Source organism: Culex quinquefasciatus, chromosome 2 (assembly GCF_015732765.1).
Source record: "Culex quinquefasciatus strain JHB chromosome 2, VPISU_Cqui_1.0_pri_paternal, whole genome shotgun sequence".
Lineage (NCBI taxonomy): Eukaryota > Metazoa > Arthropoda > Insecta > Diptera > Culicidae > Culex > Culex quinquefasciatus.
The window spans coordinates 77980193-78005502 of NC_051862.1; the positions used below are offsets into that span (position 1 = coordinate 77980193).

The 25310-nt window shown below is 38.7% G+C and overlaps 2 protein-coding genes across 2 annotated transcripts; one reads left to right on the plus strand and one right to left on the minus strand.

Annotated features, from left to right (window-relative positions):
* Nucleotides 1-4786: 4786 nt before the first annotated feature.
* On the minus strand, nt 4787-24003 carry LOC6040055 (acyl-protein thioesterase 2). The gene is made up of 6 exons (XM_001849474.2): nt 23719-24003; nt 23622-23653; nt 6446-6659; nt 6207-6380; nt 5988-6143; nt 4787-5928 (listed from the first exon to the last, which is right to left on the minus strand). The coding sequence occupies exons 1-6, from the start codon at nt 23767-23769 to the stop codon at nt 5896-5898; spliced, it is 660 nt and encodes a 219-aa protein (XP_001849526.1). The 5' UTR covers nt 23770-24003; the 3' UTR covers nt 4787-5895.
* Nucleotides 15100-17250, plus strand: LOC6043587 (protein PAT1 homolog 1). Its single transcript, XM_038254045.1, has 3 exons — nt 15100-15481; nt 15553-16149; nt 16206-17250. Exons 2-3 carry the CDS (start codon nt 15708-15710, stop codon nt 16934-16936), a joined length of 1173 nt encoding a protein of 390 aa, XP_038109973.1. The 5' UTR covers nt 15100-15481; nt 15553-15707; the 3' UTR covers nt 16937-17250.
* Nucleotides 24004-25310: the final 1307 nt, after the last annotated feature.

Here is a 25310-nt window from a genome sequence, read left to right on the forward strand (position 1 = left end):
GCAAATGAGCTGTTTTTTATCAGTGGTATGTGTTTTATTTTGTCTAGTTTGTGACATTCGATCGATCGGTTAGAAGAGATTTTTCTTTTTAACGGGTGACGAAGAACTGCGCGAGAGTTTCATTCTGCGATGTCGCAGATAAATTTCCTGGCTGATTCCTGGAGCTCTTCTTGGTCCAGCGTAAAAAAACATCGCTAATTCTAGCGAAGCTGATCCAACAAACAGAGAAGATTTTCACTAAACCAGGGTTTCAAACGGAATCAAACAATAAAGACAGCTTCTGGATGGATACAACCGCATCGACTCCATAAACAACTTCCATTCATAATTATAAAGAATTACGATCTCGCCTTCAACTTTCTTAAGATTTCTTGACTTCAACTTCAGGTCCTCAAAAGCCACACATTTATTATTCTTGCAAAAAAAATATTGATCGATAACAATACTCTCTACTTTTGACGATCAATAAATTGGTTCCACTTTGACAGTTCCAAATTGAGGCCGTTTTGTAAAAGAGGTGTCCAACTAAAAAATGACAACGTTCGTTTGACACCAGTTGGTGCCAAACCATCGGGGTTTGGCAAATCTATCTTGACATTAGGCTAGTACAAATATTTTTAAAAGTCTTCGTCATCCCCCCTTAAAAGTCGGCCCGTAAAATATTGTTTTAAAAAACTTCAAAATGTCAATGGAAATTCAAGTGCAATCAGCTAGAATCAATTTAAAATGCATTCCCCTGAGTTTAGAATCATTTTTAGCATGTTTGGGTTCCTAGGTTCGAGCAGAAACTTGCAATAGAGACCACAAAAGACCTGGGGGTCGTTAAAGTGGATGGTTTGATTTTTTTGATTGTGTTTATTCAGAAATGTTTACCGCAAAAAGTCAAACTCAACCCACTTTAACGAAATATCTTTGCGGTAAACTGTATGTAGTAGGTCTAGTCGCTTTAACGTTTGCGATGTTTCAATGCATTCTAATGCAAAGGCGCACTGCAATTTACATTTAATATTAATAAATGACAAGAAGAAAGCTAGGCATAATCTAAACTTAGGCTTTCTACAGGATCCCTTCGGGGCCGGAGGCCGTGTTACGCTCCATACACAATTTTTAAAATTTTATGAAAATTGTGTTACAAGAGGCGGAAGGGAGTCCACAGATTTAGCGTTACTTTATAAAAGAATGTTCCCTAAAAAATTAAAGAAAAGTTACGCCAGTTGTGGAATGTAAAATAGAGCAGTTTTTCAAACTCTATTTAAAACATCAAGCCTAATTCGGTGGTTTAGTGGTTAGCGTGGTAGCCTCTTACACCAGGAGGCATGGGTTCAATCCCAGAAAGACCCGCTGGCATATTTCGAGACGAGATTTGCCTGATCACGCCTTCTATCGGATGGGAAAGTACAACGTCGGTCCATTTGCTTAATAGAGGTTTTGGGTGACCTTCGGACAGTGGCCTAGTGAAACAAAAACATCTTATTTTTCCTCAAAAAAATCAAACCACATTAACGACCCCCGGGTCTTTTGTGGTCTCTATTGCAAGTTTCTGCTCGAACCTAGGAGTCCGAAGGCTTGAATGGGGAGAGCACCCAAACCTCTTTTACTCCAAGGAACCTTCCACCCCAGTGTTTGAACTGACGACCTTTGGATTGTGAGTCCAACCGCCGCCAGCGATTCCACCGGAGTAGGCTTCGTTTGGTGTGTTGTTTGTACTTATGGCATGGAGACGACTCCTACACCTGGAATGACTTAACGGCCTAACAACCAAGGCCGGGACCGACATTTTACTTCCTCATCCGATGGAAGGTCTTATTTTTCCTGTCATTCTCGAATAACGAAACCGCCTACCTTCCATCACTTCAAATCCGTAGTAACAGTTCAAAATGGGGCGAATCTTCGATTGTAAACAACCAGTCTCTCCCCCTCTTACTTGACGTTAACTGTCACTTGAGTGAAAGAAATAGACTGCTTGTTTATAATCGGTGAATTGGGACACATGGGGCGAATTGGGACAGCAGTTTTAACCATTTGATTTTTCTGGTTGGTTTCGGATAGAACAGACTCAGACCAACAAAATGTGTACATCCATTTCCAAATTTAAAACCTTTAAGTGCTCTAAACACTGCTGTCCCTATTCAGACTGTAGTCCCGATTCACCCCAGATGACGGTAGTCTATCTATAAGGTGCAAAAAGTAGATTTTTTCAGCTCTTCTCGTAGGTACATTTATCCAATGAGACTGAGACTCGGTGAACCTCGTTGGATAAATGTACGACTCGTGCTGAAAAAATCCTCTTTTTGCAACTTAATGCATAAACTACTATTTCAGTTTTTGCATTTTGGGTGTTCTTGAAACCGCCTTGAGTCAAGGGTATTAAAAAAACTCCCAAAAAGCTAAAAACTGAAAATTTGGTTTATTGGACCTTTTTAAAAAAAACTCCAGAATTCATTATCAAAGTGCTGATAGGCCGATAATAGAAATAGGATGAGAAAGAGAAAGTTCTCCTGAGCAACTCCCTACGAAATCGGCCGATTTCGACCATTTTTATTTTTTGTATTTTTTTATTTGACTTTGTGGAACCTTCCATATGACCAAATAAGCTTTTTTGCGTCATTGGTTCACCCATACAAGTCTCCATACAATTTTGGCTGCTGTCCATACAAAAATTGTATGTAAATATTCAAACAACTGTGACTTTTGTGTGAATTTTCTGATCAATTTGGTGTCTTCGGCAAAGTTGTAAGTATTGTTGAGGACTTTCGAGAAAAAAATAGGTACACGGAAAAAAATTGCAGATTTTTTAATCAACTTTTTTTTCACTAAAACTCAATTTCCCAAAATACGTATTTTTTGATTTTCGAGATTTTTTATATGTTTTGGGGACAAAAATCCGCAACTTTTGAGCCATAGAGAAACATGGTCAAAAAATCTGCCGCCGGGTTATGACTTTTTGAAAAAAAAAGTGATTTTTGGAAAAAATCGAAGTTTTATGCAAAAACAAGTTTGACATTATGTTTAATGCAAAGTTAAATTTGCAATCGAAAAGTACTTTACAGATTTTTTGATAAAGAGCTCCGTTTTCAAGATATAGCCACCGGAAGTTCGATTTTAGCGAAATATTTGCAGTTTTTCGAATTTTAAAAATAGTGACCATGAGTGACAATTTCTGAAAATATTATTTTTGAAAAGTTCAGAAAATTTGCTATAAAATTGTCTAAGAGACATTAAAGATTGGACCTCGGGTTGCTGAGATAGAGCCGCTTTAAGAAAAAGAAACACGAAAATTGAAGTTTTCTTATTCTCACCAAAACAACCCACTATTTTCTAATGACGTTATCTCAGCAACTAATGGTCCGATTTTCAATGATAATGCATAAAACATTTGTGAAATTTTCCGATCTTTTTGAAAAAAATATTTTGATTTTTTTTAATAAAGACTAACATTTTAAAAGGACCAAACATTGAATATTACGCCCATTTAAAATGCTAGTCATGATTCAAAAAAATTCAAAATATTTTTTTAGAAGAGATTGGAAAATTTCACGAATGTTTTCATGTATTAACATTGAAAATCGGACCATTAGTTGCTGAGATAACGTCATTAGAAAATAGTGGGTTGTTTTGGTGAGAATAAGAAAACTTCAATTTTCGTGTTTCTTTTTCTTAAAGCGGCTTTATCTCAGCCACCCGAGATCCAATCTTCAATGTCTCTTACACAATTTTATAGCAAATTTTCTGAACTTTAAAAAAATATTTTTAGAAATGGTCACTCATGGTTACCTTTTTTAAAATTCGAAAAACTGCAAATATTTCGCTAAAATCAAACCTTCGGTGACTATATCTTGAAAACGGAGCCCTTTATCAAAAAATCTGTAAAGCACTTTTCGATTGCAAATTCAATTTTGCATTAAAAATAATGTCAAATTTGTATTTGCATGAAACTTCGATTTTATCCAAAAATCACTATTTTTTCAAAAATTCATAACTCGGCGGCAGATTTTTTGACCATGTTTCTCTATGGCTCAAAAGTTGCGGATTTTTGTCTCCAAAACATATAAAAAAATCTCGAAAATCAAAAAGTACGTATTTTGGGAAATTGAATTTTAGTGAAAAAAAAAGTTGATTAAAAAATATGCAATTTTTTTCCGTGTACATACCTATTTTTTCTCAAAAGTCCTCAACAATACTTACAACTTTGCCGAAGACACCAAATTGATCAGAAAATTCACTCAAAAGTTACAGTTGTTTGAATATTTACATACAATTTTTGTATGGACAGCAGCCAAAATTGTATGGAGACTTGTATGGGTGAACCAATAACGCAAAATAGCTTATTTGGTCTTAGGGAAGGGCTCCACAAAGTTCGAGCCAAATAAAAAAATACAAATAAAATCCATTTCCGGTTTTGGTAGAGAATTGTTCCCCTAGATACTGTTATTTGCAAGTAGCCCATTTGGTCCACAGTAAAATAATTTAGAATAGAAAACTCGGTAATTCTCTGCCAACTCACACGAAATCCAAAACGATGCTCCTATCCATTTTCGATTTGCGTGAAAATTAGTCTCTAGGTGTAATTTTGTTCACCGACCACAAATTCGAGTTCTGTTTTTCGATATCTCGTGACGGAGGAGAGGTAAGATCCCTTAATTTGTTGAACACTCGCAAAAATACTTGCACTGCAAGTATTTGTATGTTTCAAAAAAATCTGTGTTTTAAAATGAAAATCTCTGAAACAGAAACAGGGAAGAATGTTCTTTTCAATCTGCCAAATATAATTCGCTTAGTTTTTTTTATTTAATTAAACTAAAATATATTTCAATCTCTTTTAGTGTGTTCCACTCAATACCGCAATGGTTCTTGTTTTTCCTGTCTTCCTGTTTGGAGTTTTCTTAGCTCAAAGAAACGGTTATTTTGTGTTTCATGATGTTTTTTTACTCATCTGTATCTCCCTCTATATTTTTGCTCTGTTTATGTTTATGTATTTTCGAGTGTTTTCGCTACGATAGAAAGAAAGAGAGAGATAGTTCGATATTTCTTTTTGCTTCTACTAAGATCCGGTAACAGATCAAACTACTCCGCCGTTAATCGTTCAAACCCGAGACTGACCAGTTCCGAAAAGTTTTATTCGCTCGCTTTGCTGTCTTTCTAACCTTTTATTTTCTTTTCTCTCCTTAAGCCGTTTCTTTCTATTTTGGGCAAGATGGAATCTAATCACTGCTGGTTAAATTCAATGGCATCGAATTGTTAAATCAGCTGTTTTTTTGTTTTGTTTTGTTGCTTGTTTTTGCATTTAGTGAACAGAGGTAGTTGAAATGTAAAATGAGTTTATGATTTTTGTTTGTCAATACATTCTTATTAAATTGGTGCTCTCAGCTTAGGGAGAAAAGGGGAACGGTGAACTTTAAAGATAATTTGCTTTGCTTCTTTTTTTATTTTACTGATTAGGTTTGGTTTCGCAGAATACATTCTCAATTGAGTTTTAATCTTCGCTAATGTGTTTTTTTTTTGTTGGGAAATACTTATTGTTTTGCTTTATATATTCATTGTCTTAGAGGGTTTTATAAAATCGCAGCTTCGGTACATCGTTCGTTTGTTTGTTTTATTGTTGTTGATTAGCAAAAGGGTTTCTTTTTGTTTGCATTCGGCTTGGCCTAAATTTGCCGATTCGAATAAGTGAGACTACTAGTTTCGAAAAAAATAAATGAAAAAATCCTACCGTTTCTGATTGACTCAGGTTCGCTAAAAGTAGTTAAGTTTGCTTTCAAGTTGCATTATTTGCTTCCGCTCTTTTGGCTAGTAATTTGAAATAAATTAGAGAAAACAAAAAACATGCTGACTTTTCCTTGTTTTAAATTACAGTTAAAATTTACACACGATTTACGAATGTGAGCCTCGGGCCATTCACTGGCGGGGAACGTGCTTTTCGATGAATTTCTGGAAAAGAAAGTTTTATACCACAAATTCCTCATCCCTAGTTAGTATTACTAGCTTACCTTCATGTCCTCCAGCTCGGCCTCGTTCGACGAATGCGAAAGACCTCTGTACGACTGGAACTGGGACTGCTTCATGAACGACTTCATCACACTCGACGATAATTGACCAAATTTGTACGGCACCACCGGATCGCAATCACCGTGGCACTGGAGAATCTGTAAAAAATAAAATAATCGATTTATTTATTCGACTAGGAAAGATTTAACATAAATACTCACGGGTACAGTGTTCGGGCACTTGAGAATGCCCGGGAAGTTCTTGTGTAGTGGCAACCAGCAGGACAGCGCCATCACGCCGGCCAACGGTTCCGCGAATGTCAACGCGGCGTACAGGGCCAGGGCACCGCCCTGGGAGAACCCTCCCAGCATGATCCGGTTGGCGGAAATGCCGGCCTAAAAATAACATGAAAATAGTTTTCTTTTAAATATTTTTTTAAATATAAAAAAACAAAACCTACCTGAATCTCACTCTGGATCAGCTCGTGGACGTTCTTGGCGGCCCGCTTGATGCCCTCCTCGTCCTCAGGGCCGCCAATGTCTAGTGTTTTCAAATCGAACCACGACGGCATACGGAAGCCGGCGTTCAGTGTGACCGGGATGGTGGGCGCCGTCGGGCAGATCACCTTCATGTCCGGCGTCCGGATCATGCCCATCGTGGTGGCCCAACCATGACTGAAAGGGTGAAATTGTGTCATTATTGTTTAGCGGATTCCTTCACTATATATAATAATTAATAATTAAATATATTTTAAATTGTTCAAGATCTTTTCAAAGCACCATTCCTCGGAACCCGAGCAGACGGAAATAACTTGGGAATAGCATTTTTTGATATTTGAAAATACTAGGCCAATAACATTTTATGTTATTTATAACAAGATTTGTTATTCGCCGTTATGATTTTTTTGTTATTGGATTGTTATTGCAATAACAGACTCATAACAGTTTAAGTTATTCTTCGAACAAATCTTTGTTATTTTAACAACTAATCCGATCACCCCAATAAAAGTTTGAAGTATTCTTCCATAACAAAAAATGTTATCCCCAAGTTGTTCTGGCTTTCAATGAATTATCAGACCGATAACAAATTTTGTTATCATAACATAAACTGTTATTGAACTCTTATGCAAAAATTGATTTTGCAAGAATATTCCATAACACTTTCTGTTATTTTAACAGTATTTGTTATTGAAGTCAAAAAAAAAATCAAATTTCAGAACATCAAATATTCAAATATTTAACAATGGTGCAATTAAAAAAAAAAGAATCAAAATTGAAAAAATAGTAAATCAAAAAATTAAAACAACATTCTTTTTTAAATTTGAAAATCAGCGAATTTCAAATCCAGTTCGAATTCTATTGCCCAAAGTTTTCATCACAATTTCCAATGCATCAATTCTATAAATTTTAGTTTATAACCTAAAATATAACTTTAAAAAAGTATATTTAGTTAAATTTAAGATGGCGGCAAAAATAGCAGCATCTAAGAATTTAAAAATTTCAAAAAAAAAAAAACAAAAAAAAAATATGAATTTAGAAATTAAAGAATTTTATAATCGAAACCTTTTTAAAGTTTTTAAATTTTAATTACAGAATTTTATTCTTCAGAATTTTAGAATGTTTGATTTAGATTTTTTTAAATATCAGAATCAGAATTTATTAACATAAGCAAATTAAAACAAATACCCACTTGAAATTGTGATTTTTTTTAATTTTTCATCAAAACACCATCAGAGGGTATAGGAAAAGGAGTCCACTAATGGATAACATACTTTTTTATTTTTAATTTAAAAAATGAAACAATTATGAAATTTCCGATTTTATGAATAAAAATATTAAAAGAGAACAAATATCAAAAGAGAACAAGGAAGTATTTTTGGGCCATTTCAAATGGTGAGGTTCAATTCTGATCTCTGGTTTTCAAAATTCGGAGAAGTTTAAAAGCTCTTCATTGGTAGGCATGAAAGATCTAGACGATTCGTTAGAGGGACGAAAAACGGAACTTTTGTCTTCCACTGCAGAGCAATTCCAGCCCAAAACAGGAATTTTGTAGGTATTTTTATCTCAACCCTCTTAAATTTCAATGAAACTTTGTAGACAACACCCATGTATGCCATTTTTGTGTAAATGGAGCCAGTTTCACACGATAATGACTTTTGAGAAGGGTGTAAGTGTTTTAAACATTTGTGTGTTTCTTAATTTAAAGATATGTAGCTGTATCTTGATGTCTGACCACTTTTTGCATCGTAACAAAAAGTGGTCAGACAAACTTGTAGGAAATTTGACGGGCTTTCCAAAAAAAAAAAAACACTGAAAGAAATAAACACGCCACTTTTATGAGATGTTTTTATTTTTAAGTTTAAAAGTAAAATTCGAAAGTGAGCCCACGATTTTGTTTTCGTTCCATTTTTTTGTGAAAATAGCCTGAGATGTTACAAAAAGACTCACAAAAAATGAAGGATGGAGCAACTCTCCTAAAAAAAATACAAAAATCATTTACTAAAAACGTTTTTTTGAAAAGTGCTCTATACGTCAAATTTTTTTTAAGCCGAATATGGGAATCTATTTTCCTGACAATTTTACATAAAAGTATACAGCCATTCCCCACGAAAACAGCATGGTTCGAAAAAAAAAGTTCTCCGACGGGCTCAAAATTTTTCTGGGGGTTCCTTGGCCGAAATAATTACACAGAAAAAAATAATCCGGTAAATTTACATCATTTATGATGTACCAAAAGTGCACGTCATTAATGATGCGAATTTACAATATTTTCATTGAAAAATTACGTTTCATCCAATGTAAATGCGCCTGGGCAAAATCTACCCAAAACGTGTAAATTTACGATGAAAATAACGTAAATTTACCTAAAGCAAAAAAATTTTTTGCTCCGCTGAATCTTGAATTCGATGTAATTGTCTAATGCTTTTGTGTGCCGTTTATTTGAACGATATGCTTTTACTCTTTTTTGATCAAATTTGAATAGTCAACGTTTACAGGTTGGAAATTCAATACTGATCGTCGAATAATTCTAGACTACTTTTTCAAAACAGCCATAGATTTACTATGTACATAGGACCTTTTGAAAAAGTAAGTAAGAATAAAAAAGAACATCATTCAAATTGGGCAAAAGACTTTAAAAATCACATCAAGATCAAGATTCAACGGAGAAATACGGTATTTTGAAACAAAAATGCAAATCTGGTCACAATTAGACGATTTATCACCATTTGATTAATGTCAATATTAATGAAATAAACAACAACATTGAGGTAGTTGTTGTTCATTCATTTATTTCTGGCAGCTTTAACCTTCTTGGTCATTCGCTGCCCTACACATTGAGGTAAGTAACCCTGAATTGCAGCTTATTGATGAATCAATCAGAACAGACATTCAAAGGCTATAAAAATGCCCAAATTATAACCAAAGTTGTACTAAAAAGGTTTAGAAACTTACTTGATTGTAAATTCATAATTGATGTCATCAATCGACGTTTAGTCACTGGCCGTTAGGGCCCTCATAATACTGGTGCTGTTTGTTACCATCGGCTGCTGGCTACCTTTACTGCTGGCCTATTCTACCGTGGGGTAATCTTCGCCTCGACACCGTGACTTGGATATCATTTTCGCACGTAGCGTGGCCCTTGTCGGCGTTTAGTTCATCCTTTTCGAATGTCAGACGTTCAGCAGTCTCACTACCGTGCCAAATACCAACTCCAGAAATGCTACTAATCCTACTTATAGGTAACTTGGCAATCGTGTAGTCTAACACCATTAGCTTTAGTAAGTTCAGTGCGCAAAATCCTGAAATTTTCAAATTTGTCGTGAGTTAGAATACCCTCATTTACATGGAAAATGTTTACTTACCGGGAACGGGCAGCGATCGATTTATCAGTGTGACTGTCTCGCCGGAAACCGCCTTTTGCTTGGTGATGATCTCTGATTAAAATTGAATCTCCTTGTCCTGGTCTTTTACCGGTAAAAGAAAACGATTTTCCAAACCACCCCCAGCACTCGACGACATTTTTGTTTTGCTTCGCGCTGTCAATTGACGTCTAAGATCGCAGCAAACCGTCAGCTGATCAGCTCACAAGGAAAAAGTTAAACCAAGCAAAACAAATGGGCCGATTGAGGTTTTGCAGCGCGACTGTGTTTCAAATGTAGGTGGCGCCAAAATGAGGTTACTTGCCAAAAATCGCATTCCTTTCTACTGGATTGAAGAACAAAATCGCTTATTTCTCATGATTTCCTGCATAAATCATAATGAAACTGGTTGCAAAAGACGAGAAAAATTTGTTGCTTTAAAATAATGAACATCAATTTTTGGGCGCTCAAAAATTTGTGACCTTTTTCTTTAAAAAACATGTTTTGGAACAAGAAAAAATTAGTTTCCCCGTATATATCAACGAAATATACAGATATATAGTTGATAACAGATGTGTTTACGTATATTCAACAATTTTTATTGATTTTTGACAGACTTTCTTGCCTAATAGTCCAAATTACTATCTTTTTATAAATTTACAGTTTTCTCATAGAAAAATCAAACAAATTTTGGAAAGTTGTACACCAAATTGTTGGAAATAATTTTTCTCATCCGAATCCGGCATAAGTTTTGTAAAAATGTTGATTATGGAGGAAAAACACATTTTTTCAAAAAATCATAGGTTTCATAGGTGGCGACATGTATCTTTTAGCTTTGCTGCAAATCCTCTATGTCGAAGTGTAAATAAGAAGTATATCTTACTCAACGTGAACTGTCACTAGAGCAAGTGAGATAACTGCTTTTTTTACATCTACGGTTTCGCCCTATTGAAAAGTCAATACGAAAGTAATTCAATTTTTCTACAAAATCAAACACAAACCAAAAATAATCAAACAAAAACCAAAACGAGCATTAAGTAAAAATTAAATCATAATTTCCAAACATGAATTTAAAATATCTTGATTCATAAAATTGTATAGAAAGTGAAGAAATGAAGTTCTTGAAATTTATCCTAGGGAGGAATAGAACTAAAAACAGTTGGTAACCATTAATCTTGTACATCTAGAGTACATTTTCAAAACAATGTGTCATGGGTTTCCTATGCAGAAGGACCTTTTGAAAATTTATTCTAGACATATTTGATCTGTTTGTTTTCCATACTTTGCCTCACCTGCCATGCAGCGCATTGATAAGGGCTCGGGTTTGATTTTCAGTGACGGGACGGTAGCTTCGCTAACCCACCACCAGAGCCTCGGTCCGAGAACAGCCACGTCACCCAGACTCCTTGGCACAAACTGTCAGTCGTATCAAAGTGACAAAAAACTTCGTGAGCTTCTGTTGACGCTGGTTCCCGTCCAAACGGTCCAAACACGGGAAGGTTTCAACGGAAAATGAGACCGATGACATTTCGGTGGCCAGAAGGAAGCGACCGTTGCACAAGAGGTGGTGTTACAAGAATGAGTGTGACGAAGGAGAAAATTGTCGGGAACGTTCACGTAAAGTAGGCCGAGTGTGGTAGAACAAACATTAGAAAAGCTACCTTAAGTGCCACAAAAGAAGAAAGACGATTGACGCTCTCGAATGCACGCGGAACGGTGTACCAAACGTGCAAGACATCCCATCTCTGAACCGTGAATTCCTCCTCAATCAGTGCTCTATGTTTACATGTGGTGGAACCTACAGCAGCGGCGACACCTTCCCCCGAAAATTTATTCCCAGACAAGGATGCCTCCGGGATACGTGGAGTTCAACGCAGCTGTTTTCTGAAATGGATACAGAACTAAACAAGGAAAATCCAGAGACGCAAACGAAGATTGTGAAGAAAACGCTGGAAACTCTCGAAAGCGACCAATCCAGAAGAATCTGCACGAACGTTTTCCACGGAAGCAGCATCCGTCAAAACCTTCGATGAGTTCCAGAGTTGCGTTGTAGCTGGCCGAGCAGCTCAAACGAGACAATTTTTTGGACGGACCGTAAACCAGCGGAATTCATGTTTCAAAAGGTATTTTTTATTAAATTTGAGGTGTTCAAAAGTCTTACGTTACCAAGTTTTTCTTGTCTGGACAGCTGTCAAGGCTTGGCAAACATTCCTTCAGAGAGCGACTTTGTAAACAAAAAGTGCATCCCGATCGCTTGCAAAAAAGGGACCTTGTTTACATATTTCTTGGTGTCTTTTGAAATGTTTACCTTTCTGAAACCTGTAAGAACAAGAACAACAAAACAATCAATCTTTGAAAAAAATAGTTACTGGTCAGGCCCGTAAAATCCTTAATCAGTTCACATCAATCACACTTACCACACCAAAATGAACTTTTCGTCCGGAAACTTCCCGACCTCATCCAAAACCACAACCTTCTGTAGACCGCAGTCCAAGGAAGTTAACATCGGCTTGGACATTAGCTGAATATGTTAAATTCTACCTAAAGTTGAGCATTTAATGCGAAAAAACTTCCACTTCACTCGCGCGAAACATCAACAACATTGAACAGATTTGTTTTGTCAGCCTTTTGAGCTGTCATCTGGAAAACGAACTTAGTTTGTTTAGTTTAAATGCTTTTATGGTTTACATTTAGGAAAAATTACATTAGATTTGCAATAACATGCTTTTCAATTTTACAAATTTATGATTTGTCATAAACAAAATTTCCATTTACATGAGATTTATGAATTACATTGAATCTCGTTTTACGAAACGGCTCTTTAAATGGGATACAGCTTTTTACATTCAATTTCAAGTTTACATTAGGCATGTTTACGTTTGAAACATGGTTTCAGTGTTGGGTAAATTTACATTTTTTTTTCTGTGTAGACCCGTATTTTTTCGTTTGGCCATTAGGGTGACCTACGCCGTGTTAGGGTGGTCCGAAAAATGGCAATTTTCGTCGATTTTCGCAAAAACCACTGTCTGCCTGTGTGGATCAATCGGACCGCGCACTGGACTCACAATCCAGAGGTCGCCGGTTCGAATCCCGGGGGGGGGGGGGCGAAAAAAAATTCTAAGTGTAAATATAGGTATTCGGTGCCCTCTCCCCGTGCCCATACCTTCACATTTAGGAGACCCGGGAGGCGGAGTCTTGTCGCAAAAAGAACGATACACGCCTGTGGATCCGTTGACGAAACTGCAAGGTTTAAGAGGGCCACATTATAAGATGTTACGTCGATTCCGTTTCCGTTTCGCAAAAACCACATTTTAAAAAAATCATATCTCCGCGCCATTTCATCCGATTTTAGCTGTCTTAGACGTAAAAGAAAGGTGATTAGTTTGGCTATTTGGGAAAAATAGTAAGAACACGCAGAAAAATAAGGCATATTTGAATCAACAAAACGTTTTGTTGATTTGAAAATCATGATTTTTGTTGAATCAACGCTATACGTCAAAGCAGCTTTTTCAAAACAACAACAGACTTTTGTGGAATTGAGAAAATCAAGGTTTGTTTCAACGCAAAATCGGCATTGATTATATTCAACAAAAAATTTGTTGATTCAAACCTCGTACAGGCTGATTCTACAAACTTTTTTCTGCGTGAAGTTTCAAAAATCTAGCTTAACATTTGAAAAGGTCGTATGAAAACTTAAAATGCTGTTTTGAAGGTCTCGGGACCAAAGAGCCTATGTCTGAAAATATTTTTATCGGATTCCTCGGAAAATTTCACATAACATATCAAAAAAATTTTCTTTGTGATACTCTGAGATACGATTTTTTGAAAATAAAAACTAGGGTTTTCGACGCGCCACGCGCAAAAATAGGAAAATGACGAAAACGGGAAAAAATCGCCTTTTTTCACTAAAACTGCGATAACTTTAAAATGTCAGCGATGACCTATACATGTTAGGGTACCAAAAGTTGCGTATTTCAATTACGAAAATTTTGGTACCCTAACATGTATAGGTCATCACTGAAATTTTTAAGTTATCGCCGTTTTAGTGAAAAAAGTCGATTTTTTCCCGTTTTCGTCATTTTCCCATTTTTGCGCGTGGCGCGTCGAAAAACTCAGTTTTTATTTTCAAAAGATCGTATCTCAGAGTATGTATCGAAAACATAATTTCACCATTTTTTGATATATAATGTGAAATTTTCCGAGGAATCCGATAAAAATATTTTCAGACATATCTTTGGTCCCGAGACCTTCAAAACAGCATATTAAGTTTTCATACGACCTTTTCAAATGTTAAGCTAGATTTTTGAAACTTCTTACTATTTTTCCTAAATAGTCAAACTAATCACCTTTCTTTTGCATCTAAGACAGCTAAAATCGGATGAAATGGCGCAGAGATATGATTTTTTGAAAAAAGTTGTTTTTGCGAAAATCGACGAAAATTGCCATTTTTCGGACCACCCTACCACGGCGTAAGTCACTCTAATGGCCAAACAAAAAAAACGGGTCCAATTATATCGGCCAAGGAACCCCCAGAAAAATTTTGAGCCCGATCGGAGAACTTCACGGAAAGGGGATCGATCGCCAATCCAGCGACTGAATTTTGCTGGGTTGGTTTTGCTGATATCAGCGAAATTTTTCTCTAAACCAGCGAAATTTTTCGCTGAAAAAGGTGGCTGCGCGAAATCAAATCCAGCAACTTGGTTTCGCTGGTTTGTTATTTCCGAAACGGTTTCTTTTCCAGCGAAAGTTTTCGCTGGTTTGATACACATCCTTCCGACAGCCGTCATAAATGTTTGTTATTGTTCACGTTTGGAAGCGATTTGTGGCAATCGAATTGCTTTAGGGTTTTTCAAAACAAAAAGCATGAAAAAGTTCTGCATCAAGTGTTCAGCATTAAAATACATACTCAACAGGTGATGGTTCTTTTCAATGAAAAGAAGCACGTTTCCATAAAGTTCTCGCAGCAGAAAAATACGGTGCAGTGAAGCTGGAGATGTATTTGTACTGCTGCATAGATGAGTGCACAAATTGTCGCAGGTGGCAGCAAGAATCGTAGGCGAGGAACTTGACCATGGCCGCGGAACAGTTTGTGCTGTGGCAAGTAAGTACAACGAGGAACTTGACCATGGCCGCGGAACAGTTTGTGCTGTGGCAAGTAAGTACAACCTGGCTGGACTTTCTTTTAAATCTGCTTCCGTTACTGCGAAATCTTTTCTGACAATTGTTCCATCCGTAAACCTCCGTCAACCGGAACGGAACTTTAAGATTTTTAGGTCGGTTACCGGTCACGCGCTGGAAAAAAACAACATTTGTTCAAAACTGTGTCTTTGAGATTGAGCGGGATACACTGAAGGTTAATTGAAAAAAAAAAACAAAAATAATAAAACATGGAATTTCATTTCATTTTGCCACACCACTAACATTAAATTCCCACCGAATCTGCCATCACTGGTCGCCACTGTCATCTTGCTGTCATCCGTCGTCTCGCCGCTCGCGGGCCGCGTAAACGTCAAACGTCGTCGTCGTCGTCGGAATTTCGTAGCATTGCTCCAATTAGCGATGTTTTTCTTTTTGGTGCGCGCACCCGCGATTCCCTGTTTGTTTTTCCGTTTTTAATCCGTGGCCACGCCACCAAAGGTGAGTTTAGCCGGGGTCCGGTGGCAGTTTCCTCGCGGGGCTATGGTTTTAATGTGAAATTTCTCTTCTAGCTGCCGTGTGATGTTGTGGGTTGGCGTTCGAAGTGCCAAAAGGTTGTGCGTTGCGGAGGAGGACGGAGTGGCCATTTGGCGGCGGTTTGTAAACAAAGCGGTTGGGCGCAATTTGTCCGCGCTGGTTGGGATTCGGGCCCGCTGCAGTTGTCACAATGACGGATTCCTTCTTCGGGTTCGACACGCATCTTCCGGTGGAGGATGACGGAGGCGGGGGAATTGGGGGCGGTCCGGACGATTCGGAGGAGGAGTACGATGCGCTGAACGATGAGACGTTTGGGCAGGCACGGGAGGGGGACTGGGAGGAGCTGCACGAGGATATGGTCCGGTTGGATCAGCGGGAGGGTGGGGATGGCGATTCGGGGCCGGATTCGGACTTGCATATGAACTTTTCCAGCGTTCGGATTGACAACTTGGAGCTGGACGAGTCGGAGGCGAGGTTGCAGCTGGATCCGAGCGTGTGGACGATGCCGAGCAAGCCGGAGACGCCGCGGCCGCAGTTGCCACATCCGGCGATGCAGCAGCACCATCCGCAGAGTTCGTTGATGGCGGCGATGCAGCACCAGCAGCACCATCAGAGGATAGGCGGGGGACCAGGTAAGGGTGGGGAGATTTTGTGAGAAGGGAGTTTGTTATCATTTGGCTTGTTTTAGGTGGCCCCTTTGTCGGTCTTCCGCCCAACTTCCCGCTGCCGAATCCGGCTCAGATGCGCATCTGTTCGGTGGAGGAGATCGAGCAGAACATGATCAAGCAGCAGGCGCAGCACTCGATGCCGCCGGAGGTTCCCCAGCAGCTGCCGCCGTTTCATCATCCGGGCATGGGACTGCCTCGTCCGCCACCCGGATTTCCCGGAATGATGAATCACCAGCCGCCGTTGACGATTCCGGTGAACTTTCCGCCGCCGTTGAACATGGTTCCCCCGTTGCCACCGTTGCACCTGCTCCAGACGAACGTTCCGCCGCCGTTTCCGATGAATGTGCCGCCGCCGAATTTCCCCGGAGGTGAGAGCCAACGGCTGGTTCAGGAGATTCAGCAAAACCATCCGATGATGAACCAGCACCGTCAACACCAGCAACAGGGTCAGAATCGCTACCAGCAGCAGCACAATAATCGGCAGAATTACCACCAGAACCAGCAGCAGATGCAGCATCACCGTGACAAGCTAAACCAGTCGGGTGAGTACGACGAGTACGCGAACCTGATGAGCGAACGGGACAAGCAGTGGCTGCTGGCCTTTGTACTTAACGCCCAATACCCACCTGATGCCAAACCCATGTGGAAGTTCATCCCTAAGCATGTGTATGGCCTGGTTTTTGACAACGATACAAAATACGCCTGCGTTGTAAGCCTCCTTGCATATTTATCTAAACCTCCCGCTAAGTAATTTCTATCGTATTGTATTTATTGTGAAGATTGTGAATTATTTATTTATTTTTAATGTGTAAATTTATGCTTTGACTGAATATATTGTCCTATAATTTGATCTATTGATTGAGTTTTTATTTAATAAGTAAAGAAAGTTAAGCAATAACTCTACTTAAAGTTCTCAAGGTTCAATATATGTAATAAGATTTTTTTGTAGTTTAAATCATTTTTTAAACGTAGACGGAATAAATGCTCCTAATGAGTTCAATTTCTTTGATTTATTTAAATCACCATTGAATGATTGATCAAATTCTCCGCCTGGTTCTGCCAGAATCCTGTTAGAACTATAATTTTTTGCTATTTTTCTCAAACAAAATCCGATATTATGTGCCATAAAAAACGCTGATCCAGTGCAAAAAAACACTGGTCCAGTGGAAACATTCGCTGAACCAGCGGATTTTTCGCCGAAACCAGTAGAATAATCTCCTGGTTGATTTTGGTACGAGCTGCTGCCGCCGGAAAAAAACCCGGACGTCAGCGATAGAAAACGCTGATCCAGCGTAAAAGAACACCAGTTCAGTGAAAAAATCCGCTGGACCAGCGAATTGTTTCCCAAAACCAGCACAATAATCTACTGGTTGATTTTGGTACGAGCTGTTGCCGCCGGAAAAAAACCCGGACGTCAGCGATAGAAAACGCTGATCCAGCGTAAAAGAATACTGGTCCAGTGAAGAAATCCGCTGGACCAGCGAATTGTTTCCCAAAACCAGTACAATAATCTCCTGGTTGATTTTGGTGCCCTGCCGCTTTTTCCAAACCAGCGAGAAAATTTTCTGATTCTAGCAAAACTGATCCCCCAAACAGCGACATTTTTCACCAAACCAGTGTTTTTTTTCACTGGTTTGGTAGAATTTCATCGGTTTCCAAACCAGCGAAAAAAATTAGCGATTCTTGGTAATTTTTGTGAAGGCTGAGAAATTAGCGACATTTTTCGCTAATTTTAGCGAACTTTATCGCGATTTGGCGATGGATCCCCTTTCCGTGTTTTTTTTCGAATCATGCTGTTTTCGTGGGGAATTGCTGTATACGTATTGACCTGAGTCGGGCGGAGAAGAATACACCTAGTTGTCAGTGTCAGCCACTTGCGAACTGTCAGTGAGAGCCGCCTTCATTTTTTGTTACTGTTCTTATTTGGTTGGAGCAGTATTGTATTTGAAGGAAAATAAATTTAAAAAAGTATTTTAATTTGTAAATGTATTTTTGGACGTAGACCGTTCATTAATTGCAAAAGAGGCCAAAAATATGTATGTTATATATGTTTTTTATGCTAATTTTTATTAAAATTCAGTTTAAAATATGTTTTCATGAGATATATTTCCTTATGACCATAAATCAAACAATGTTATGTCATACATACATGTGCTTAAACTAAGACTTATTAAGTTGGTAGTAGTAGTAGTAGTAGTAGTAGTAGTAGTAGTAGTAGTAGTAGTAGTCAATGTGTTACAATATATAAATCGTTCCTTCAGTAGAACCCGAGCTTTGAGGGAAGTGACGCAAATTCTCTGGGCGAAAATGCGAACAAAGAGAGGAAAAACGGCGAGCTGGAGGTTAACACGGATAGATAGGAAGCGGAACCGTTTTCGTAGGCCACCGTTTTTCAAAAAAATCACTCTGCAAAACCGGCATCTCGGAAGAATGATCACGTCACAGCGAATTCACTTAACTTCCTTCACAGCTCGGGTTTTGCATTTTATTGCAACCAAAATTTTTTTTTCTTAAGTTATTTTTATTAGGTCCTTTTAGGTGCTGTGACCAGGTTGAGACCGGTAAAAGGGGTATCGGTAAAAACAATATATAATAAAAAAACAAAAACAACTCCTTAAATTCCATACTTGGAGATCATGTAACTGACGAGAGTTACTTGGTCCAAGCGGGTCCTGCAGGTCTTGAACCTGCCGGTGTATTCGGAGAAAATGCCCCACAGCTCAGCCGAACTGTAGAGCACTTCCCCGGCTTCCTCCTCCGTGGCTCCACCGTCTCGTGAGCCACTGCTCCCTTTGCTGCTTCCTGCAGGTCGAGGACGATCCTTTGATTTTCCGTCCGGCACTGCGCCCGGCAGCGGAGGGAACTCCGCCGGCGTGAACGCTGGAACTGCTGGGCTCTGCTTCTCTGCCTTCCTTGCCGGCGGTTTTGGTTTCGACGCCTGCTGTCGCCGCTGTATGAATTCCGCACGCTTGGGGTAGCTGCGGTCCGTAACTTCGTGGGCTCCAGAGCAGTTGGCACACCGCTTTGGCTGGGCTTCCTGGACTTCGCACTCTTCCGTCTTGTAGGGACCCCCACAGTTGTTGCACCAGAGGAGGTGGTTTCTTGGCCACTGGAACCGGTGGGACGCTTTCTTTTCCGGCTGGGTTACCATTGTTATTGTTGTTGTTGTTCTCCGCCAGCGGGCTGAATTTGTTGTTGTTGAGAAGATTCTCCTCTGGGCCATTAACGACAACGGCTCCGTCGCTGGTCTTCCTCCGCTTCCCCGTTCCGTTTACGGAACGAAACTCGTCCCCGTCGGAGGATTCTTCCACCTCCATCCGTAAGCACATTGCCGCGCCACGAAAACAGCAGAAAAAACAACCACTGTCTCCGGCTGTCACACGAAAACTGATTGCAACCAGAATTGAAAAGATGGAAAACAAAGTTCGGCAGTACCGGCGTTCACACCGACGTAGTTCCTCCGCTGTCGGGCGCGGTTCCGGATTAAAAACAGAAGGATCGCTCTCGACAAGCAGGAAGCAGCAAAGAAAATACTAACCCCGCCCCACGCCTGTGGAGTCACGAAGGAACAAGGCAAGGCGGTACTCTGCATTCGGCTGAGCTGAGGAGGATCTTCAACGAGTTCAGCATCCAGTTGAAACTCAGCAAGACCTACCCAGATCAATTAAAAGGGATCGGTTTCATGTTGCTGTCATTTGTTTGAAAAAAAATGTATCATTATTTTTTATGTAACTTTCATGATTCCCGGTCCTAACCTGGTCTCCGCACGGAAGAGGATCTTAAAAAAATATGTTATGAATAAAAAAAAAATTACATGAGTCATGCACGATCTTGAGCACTGTTTTGAAATGTGCTGCAAGAAAATTTGAATTGTCAAGAAAGGCAGATGACGACTGACTGGAAATTTATATGGGAAGAGAAATTATCTTGCACAAAAAACAAAAACAACAACAAGAAAATGAATAAGAATAAGAAGTCCTCTTCGCTTCTCCCTCCCAGGTATTGACCACTGCCCAAAGTACAATCCTTGTGAAGTTATAGCGGTTTTCAAAATAAAAATGTTGAAAAATAAGCGTTTTGAAGGTTTTTCTTTGGCGATTTCTATATGAGGGACTTATTTTTTTAGTCTCGAAAATATTTTTACCGGAAAGCTCGTCAAATTTCCCATAAGATTGTCTTTGACCACATTTCAATTGGAAATATGGGTTTACAGATATAAGCTAATAATATTGCTCATAACTGAAAACAGAATATTTTTATCAGTGTAGTTCAGTGGATGGTAGTAAGCTGGATAGTCAATTAGCTTTTAAGTCATCAAAAAAAAAAACGAGTTATTTTGAAAAGTGGTCAAAGACATTCTTATGGGAAATTGGACGAGCTTTCCGGTAAAAATATTTTCGAGACTGAAAAATCAAGTCTGCCATATAGAAATTGCCAAAAAACCATCAAAACCCTTATTTTTTCAGGATTTGTATTTTGAAAACCGCTGTAACTTCAGAAGGATTGCCCTAGTAGCATTTTAGGTTATAAGTAGGCCCATAGAAGCCTATTTAGGCCGTATGAGGGTTTTCGGAACCATGATAAAACCTGTAAGTTTAAAAATGCTACTAGGATGAACTTGTGCAGTGGGTTTTTTTTTGAGTTTCTATATATTATTCAAAGAATCTCCAAAAAATGTAGTATAAAATTACTATTACAGAGTTGAAAATGCTATTTCAAATATTTCACTGTTTATGAATTTGTCCCACCGTGAACTTTTCTGAGTACTTTAAATTAAAAAAAAGCATGTTAAAAAGCAGCTATTGCCCGACTTTTTGAGAGCTGAACAGACATTTTTCGATGGGGTTCTTTTGCAACTTTCTCATCAATATTTTATTGAAATACTTTTAATAGCAGTATTTGTAAATTCTGCTCGGTTTGTTCTAGAGGTCGTATCGAGGTGCTCCGATTTGGATGAAACTTTCAGCGTTTGTTTGTCTATACATGAGATAACTTATGTCAAATATGAGCCCTCTACGACAAAGGGAAGTGGGGTAAAACGGGCTTCGAAGTTTGAAGTCCAAAAAACCTAAAAAATCTTAAAATTGCTCGCATTTCCGTAAAACTTTATCAATTCCAACTCTCATAGATGCATTTGAAAGGTCTTTCGAAGCACTTCTAAATGGGCCATAGACATCCAGGATCGGTTTGACTTTTTCTCATAGCTTTTGCTAATTAAAAAAAATAACTTTGACCAACCAACGGGGTACAAACTAAAAAAGTGTCAAACGAAAAAGTGACCAACCACCGGGGGTTGAGTGTAATATCTTTTTGCAACAGCCTCCAACACCCATACTTCCATAGGTCAAAAGATAGGTAATTATATGAACTATAAGCCTACGGTATTAACTTTTAGGCCAATCGCAGTTTTTCTCATAGTTTTTCGATGGGTGTTGGAGGCTGTTGCAAAAAGATATTGAGATTTAAAAAAAATCAATTTTTAACAGTAATTAGCAAAAGCTATGAGAAAAAGTCAAACCGATCCTGGATGTCTTGGCCCATTTTGAAGTGCTTCGAAAGACCTTTCAAATGCATCTACGAGAGTTGGAATTGATAAAGTTTTACGGTAATGCGAGCAATTTTAAGATTTTATAGGTTTTTTGGACCTCAAACTTCGAAGCCCGTTTTACCCCTCTTCCCTTTGTCGTAGAGGGCTCATATTTGGCATGAGTTCATCTCATGTATAGACAAACAAACGCTGAAAGTTTCATCCAAATCGGAGCACCTCGATACGACCTGTTACACATTGGTGAAAAACTCGCTCTTAAGAAATTTTGGAGAAAGGCACTATTTATTTCAGGAAATTGGGCATATCTTTTCTTATATTGAACCAAAACTAATACTTTTTTATGGCACTTGTTCAGAAAACTGTTTTCTACAATGTGATTGATGTGGCAGAGGATTGAAAAAATAATTTTCGGAGCCTATTTGGTAATAAACAGCTTATTTATTAAATAATCCATGTTTTGTATTGTTTAATGCTCAAATTTGTAATCGGGCAATGTGTTGCTGTAATTTCATGACGAATTGTACACAGAAAAGAATTACTTTCGGTCGTATCGGGATTTCCAGCTTGGATTTTGGGGTAATTTCATAGAAAGCTAGAAATCTGATATTTTGATTCGATTTTTTTTATTGGAGGTCGAATATTGGTCAAATATAGTTGGTTAGAGTCCCCAAAGTATATTCGTAAAAAATTTGAGTGATATCAACATGATTGTACCGATTTTCTATGATTTTTTTTTTTTAACAAATATCCCATAAATCGAAAAATAATGTTTAAAAAAAAAGTTGTTCTAGACCCCCCGACGAAATATTTCGGTATACCCCGCAAAAAGTCGGGAAAGAGCCCTTCTTTCACGGTGCCAAATATCAGACAAACCGAATTTTTTATCATTAGTTTGTTCTAAAAAACACACCTTGAATAGTTTATTAGGGGTAGAAACTTGATGTTATTTATTGATTATGAGGTATAGTATTTAAAGCATATTTTATGCATTTCAACAGTAAAATTGCACATGGAAAAAAGTTATTAAAAGGCATAGAACCTATTTAAATATTGAAATTTATGAATGCTCTGAGATGTAAAAATATCTCTTTCAAGATTTTTAATTAATTAATTACCAAAGTAATTGGCTTTCTGCCGAGTTGCCAGAAAACTCACTTGTCCACCTGGGATAATTTCCCCAGTATTCCTCGTAAATAATTCGCACAGTTTCGGTTCCAAATCGATTACTGCACCTCCCATTTCTCCATTCCTATAATGACCGTCCTCCACCAATGTCCCCAATGCCACCACTCTTATTTGCACAAATCCGTTTTAGTTCTCACGCCCCCACCCTTCCTTCCTTTCACCACTAACCAGCCGCCCCAGAAACTGATTGGCCCTGAACGCCCTGAACTATGGTGTTGCTGGAGTCCATAGTGCGAAAATTAGAGACACACACAAGACGACGGACGCGGACGCTGGGCTGGGGGAATACTTTATCGATTTTTATTGTGCGATGTCACCACCAGGGTGGCATGTTTGGCCTTGTCGCCTTGGCCTGTTCTCCGGGTTGCACAATTAGATCGTGCCACAATTACGCGGGTCACCTGTGGCACCAATCCCTGGGAAAGGGGGGGAGGTAGTCCCCCAGTGTGACCGGGGATTTGCATATGAAAATTATATAATGTAATCAATTTCAAGCTTGTTACTACACTTCCGCCGAGGTTTACTCATAAGCCAAGGTGGGGAGAGGTGATAAGCTTATGAATTAGTATTAAAGCAACCTCCAGCTGGTCAGGGCTTCGTGAGGAAGGTTGGTGGGGAGGAAGTTGGTGGTGGCGGTGCAAGTCCAGAGATTGTAAAACCTTGATAAGCCTGGACATAGTTCTGAAAGTAAGTGGTTAATTACCCGGTATCTCCTAATCCGTGCAGGAAGATGAGCTGTTGGAAGAAAGTAAACCAGAGTTAGGACTAAAACCTGATCGATTGGAGTGGGCCCCACTTACCGTCGAGGTGTGTTTGGCCGCCGACTGGATGATTACTGGAGCCACTGCCATTGCGTTCGTTTCGGACTATCTGGAATCACAGTTCTTTCGAATCTACGCGGAGTTCAAATCGAAACGTTTGTCGTTTCGTGTAAAATTATTTTTCACTTCCGGTTTTCCAGTGGTGGTAGGCTGTGATTTTCCCTGTGCGAAAAACAACGAAGACGACGACGACGACGGACCGAGGCCAATGCGATTTTTCACTCAACTCAACTAGACTGAACAACCCGCGGACTGACGTATCGCGTATCGGGTGGGAACTGTCAGCGGCATGTTCTCAGTGTGGCGTATACGCGTACGCAACGCGCATGTGCTCGGAAAGGTTGGTGAGGATCGGCGATGAGAGTGTGTTAATCTTGAAATAATATAAAAAATAAAAAAAATTGGGAGTTTTAAAATATTTTAAGAAAGGGTGATTTCTTTTAATTCTGTTGAGTGGAATAATTATTTTTTAACTAATTTTTTCTGATAGAAAACTGTTTGAGTTTTCTATGTTTAAAAAAAAACCTCGCACCTAAAAACATTGATCTGGTTTGTGCAGAGAATAAATTTCTACAAAATGGTTTTTTTTCTAATTTTAAATTTTGTGTTTTTAAATTCTGCTGGTATGCCCAAAGAAGCCATTTTGCATAATTAGTTTGTCCATATAATTTTTTACACAAGAGCAATTGCAGGCCAAGTGCGAATGATGCTGATGATACCTCTTCAGTTGACGCTCAGGCGAGGAACATCCTGGAAGGAGCGTCACTGACTACGTCCGTAGTCCTGTTAGATCATTCTTGATCAAGACAGTATAGCTCTGGTTCCTTGCAAGTGTCCTATTTTCTTACCTCCACGTTGGCTTGGTTTTCATGATGACCTAGCTGGTGGCCTGTGGAAACGGATCGTAAACCTTTGACCACCGCTGGTCAAAGTCGAGACGGCTAAAAGAAAGGGGCGCGACAATGAGGGAAAGGGAAGTAATTTGTGATTGTAGACGGTATTGTTTTGATTCGCAGTATGTTGAGTCAACTGCTGTGGATGTACCTGCAACATCGCACAACGGGGTTTCTCTTCCTTCCATTTTAGCTACCACCTATCTTCTGTTTATTTTGTTTCACCGATTTTCCAACGCGGCTTCTGTTTACTATCCTCTATTTGATTTCGATTTTACTCATTTGATTCTCTTATTTCTCAAGCTTTGCCACTCTATTTTACCGATTGATGCTGCTGTGACAAACTTTCTGCTTTCCCTTAATTTGGCAGCGATGTCAATTTTGTTTATCATGTGCCTTTTCTTTATTTATCTATTTAAATAATTTCTCATCTTCCCTGTAAATTGCCCTAAATACAATCTAAGCTTGTTTGTTACCTCTATTTATAATTTATTGTTAATTTCTATATCTACTTCATAAATTACTACCTATCTTTCTTTTACTATTGATTCTTCAAATAGTATATTTCTTTCACTGTCCATTTTTTTTTTTTCAATCTTCACCCTTTTCTTCAAACAAATGAGGTTCGAGCCCTTACTCAATTTTTGGAATGATCAAAGAATTAACACAAATATTACT

Excerpts from the sequence above, each read along its gene's own strand:
- LOC6043587 (XM_038254045.1), top strand. The coding sequence starts at position 15,708 with ATGACGGATTCCTTCTTCGGGTTCGACACGCATCTTCCGGTGGAGGAT. Across the intron at positions 16,150-16,205 it reads GAGGATAGGCGGGGGACCAG|GTGGCCCCTTTGTCGGTCTT; the intron begins GTAAGGGTGGGG and ends GGCTTGTTTTAG.
- LOC6040055 (XM_001849474.2), bottom strand. The coding sequence starts at position 23,769 with ATGGCAGTGGCTCCAGTAATCATCCAGTCGGCGGCCAAACACACCTCG. Across the intron at positions 23,654-23,718 it reads CGGCCAAACACACCTCGACG|CTCATCTTCCTGCACGGATT; the intron begins GTAAGTGGGGCC and ends TTCTTCCAACAG. Across the intron at positions 6,381-6,445 it reads TGATCCAGAGTGAGATTCAG|GCCGGCATTTCCGCCAACCG; the intron begins GTAGGTTTTGTT and ends TGTTATTTTTAG.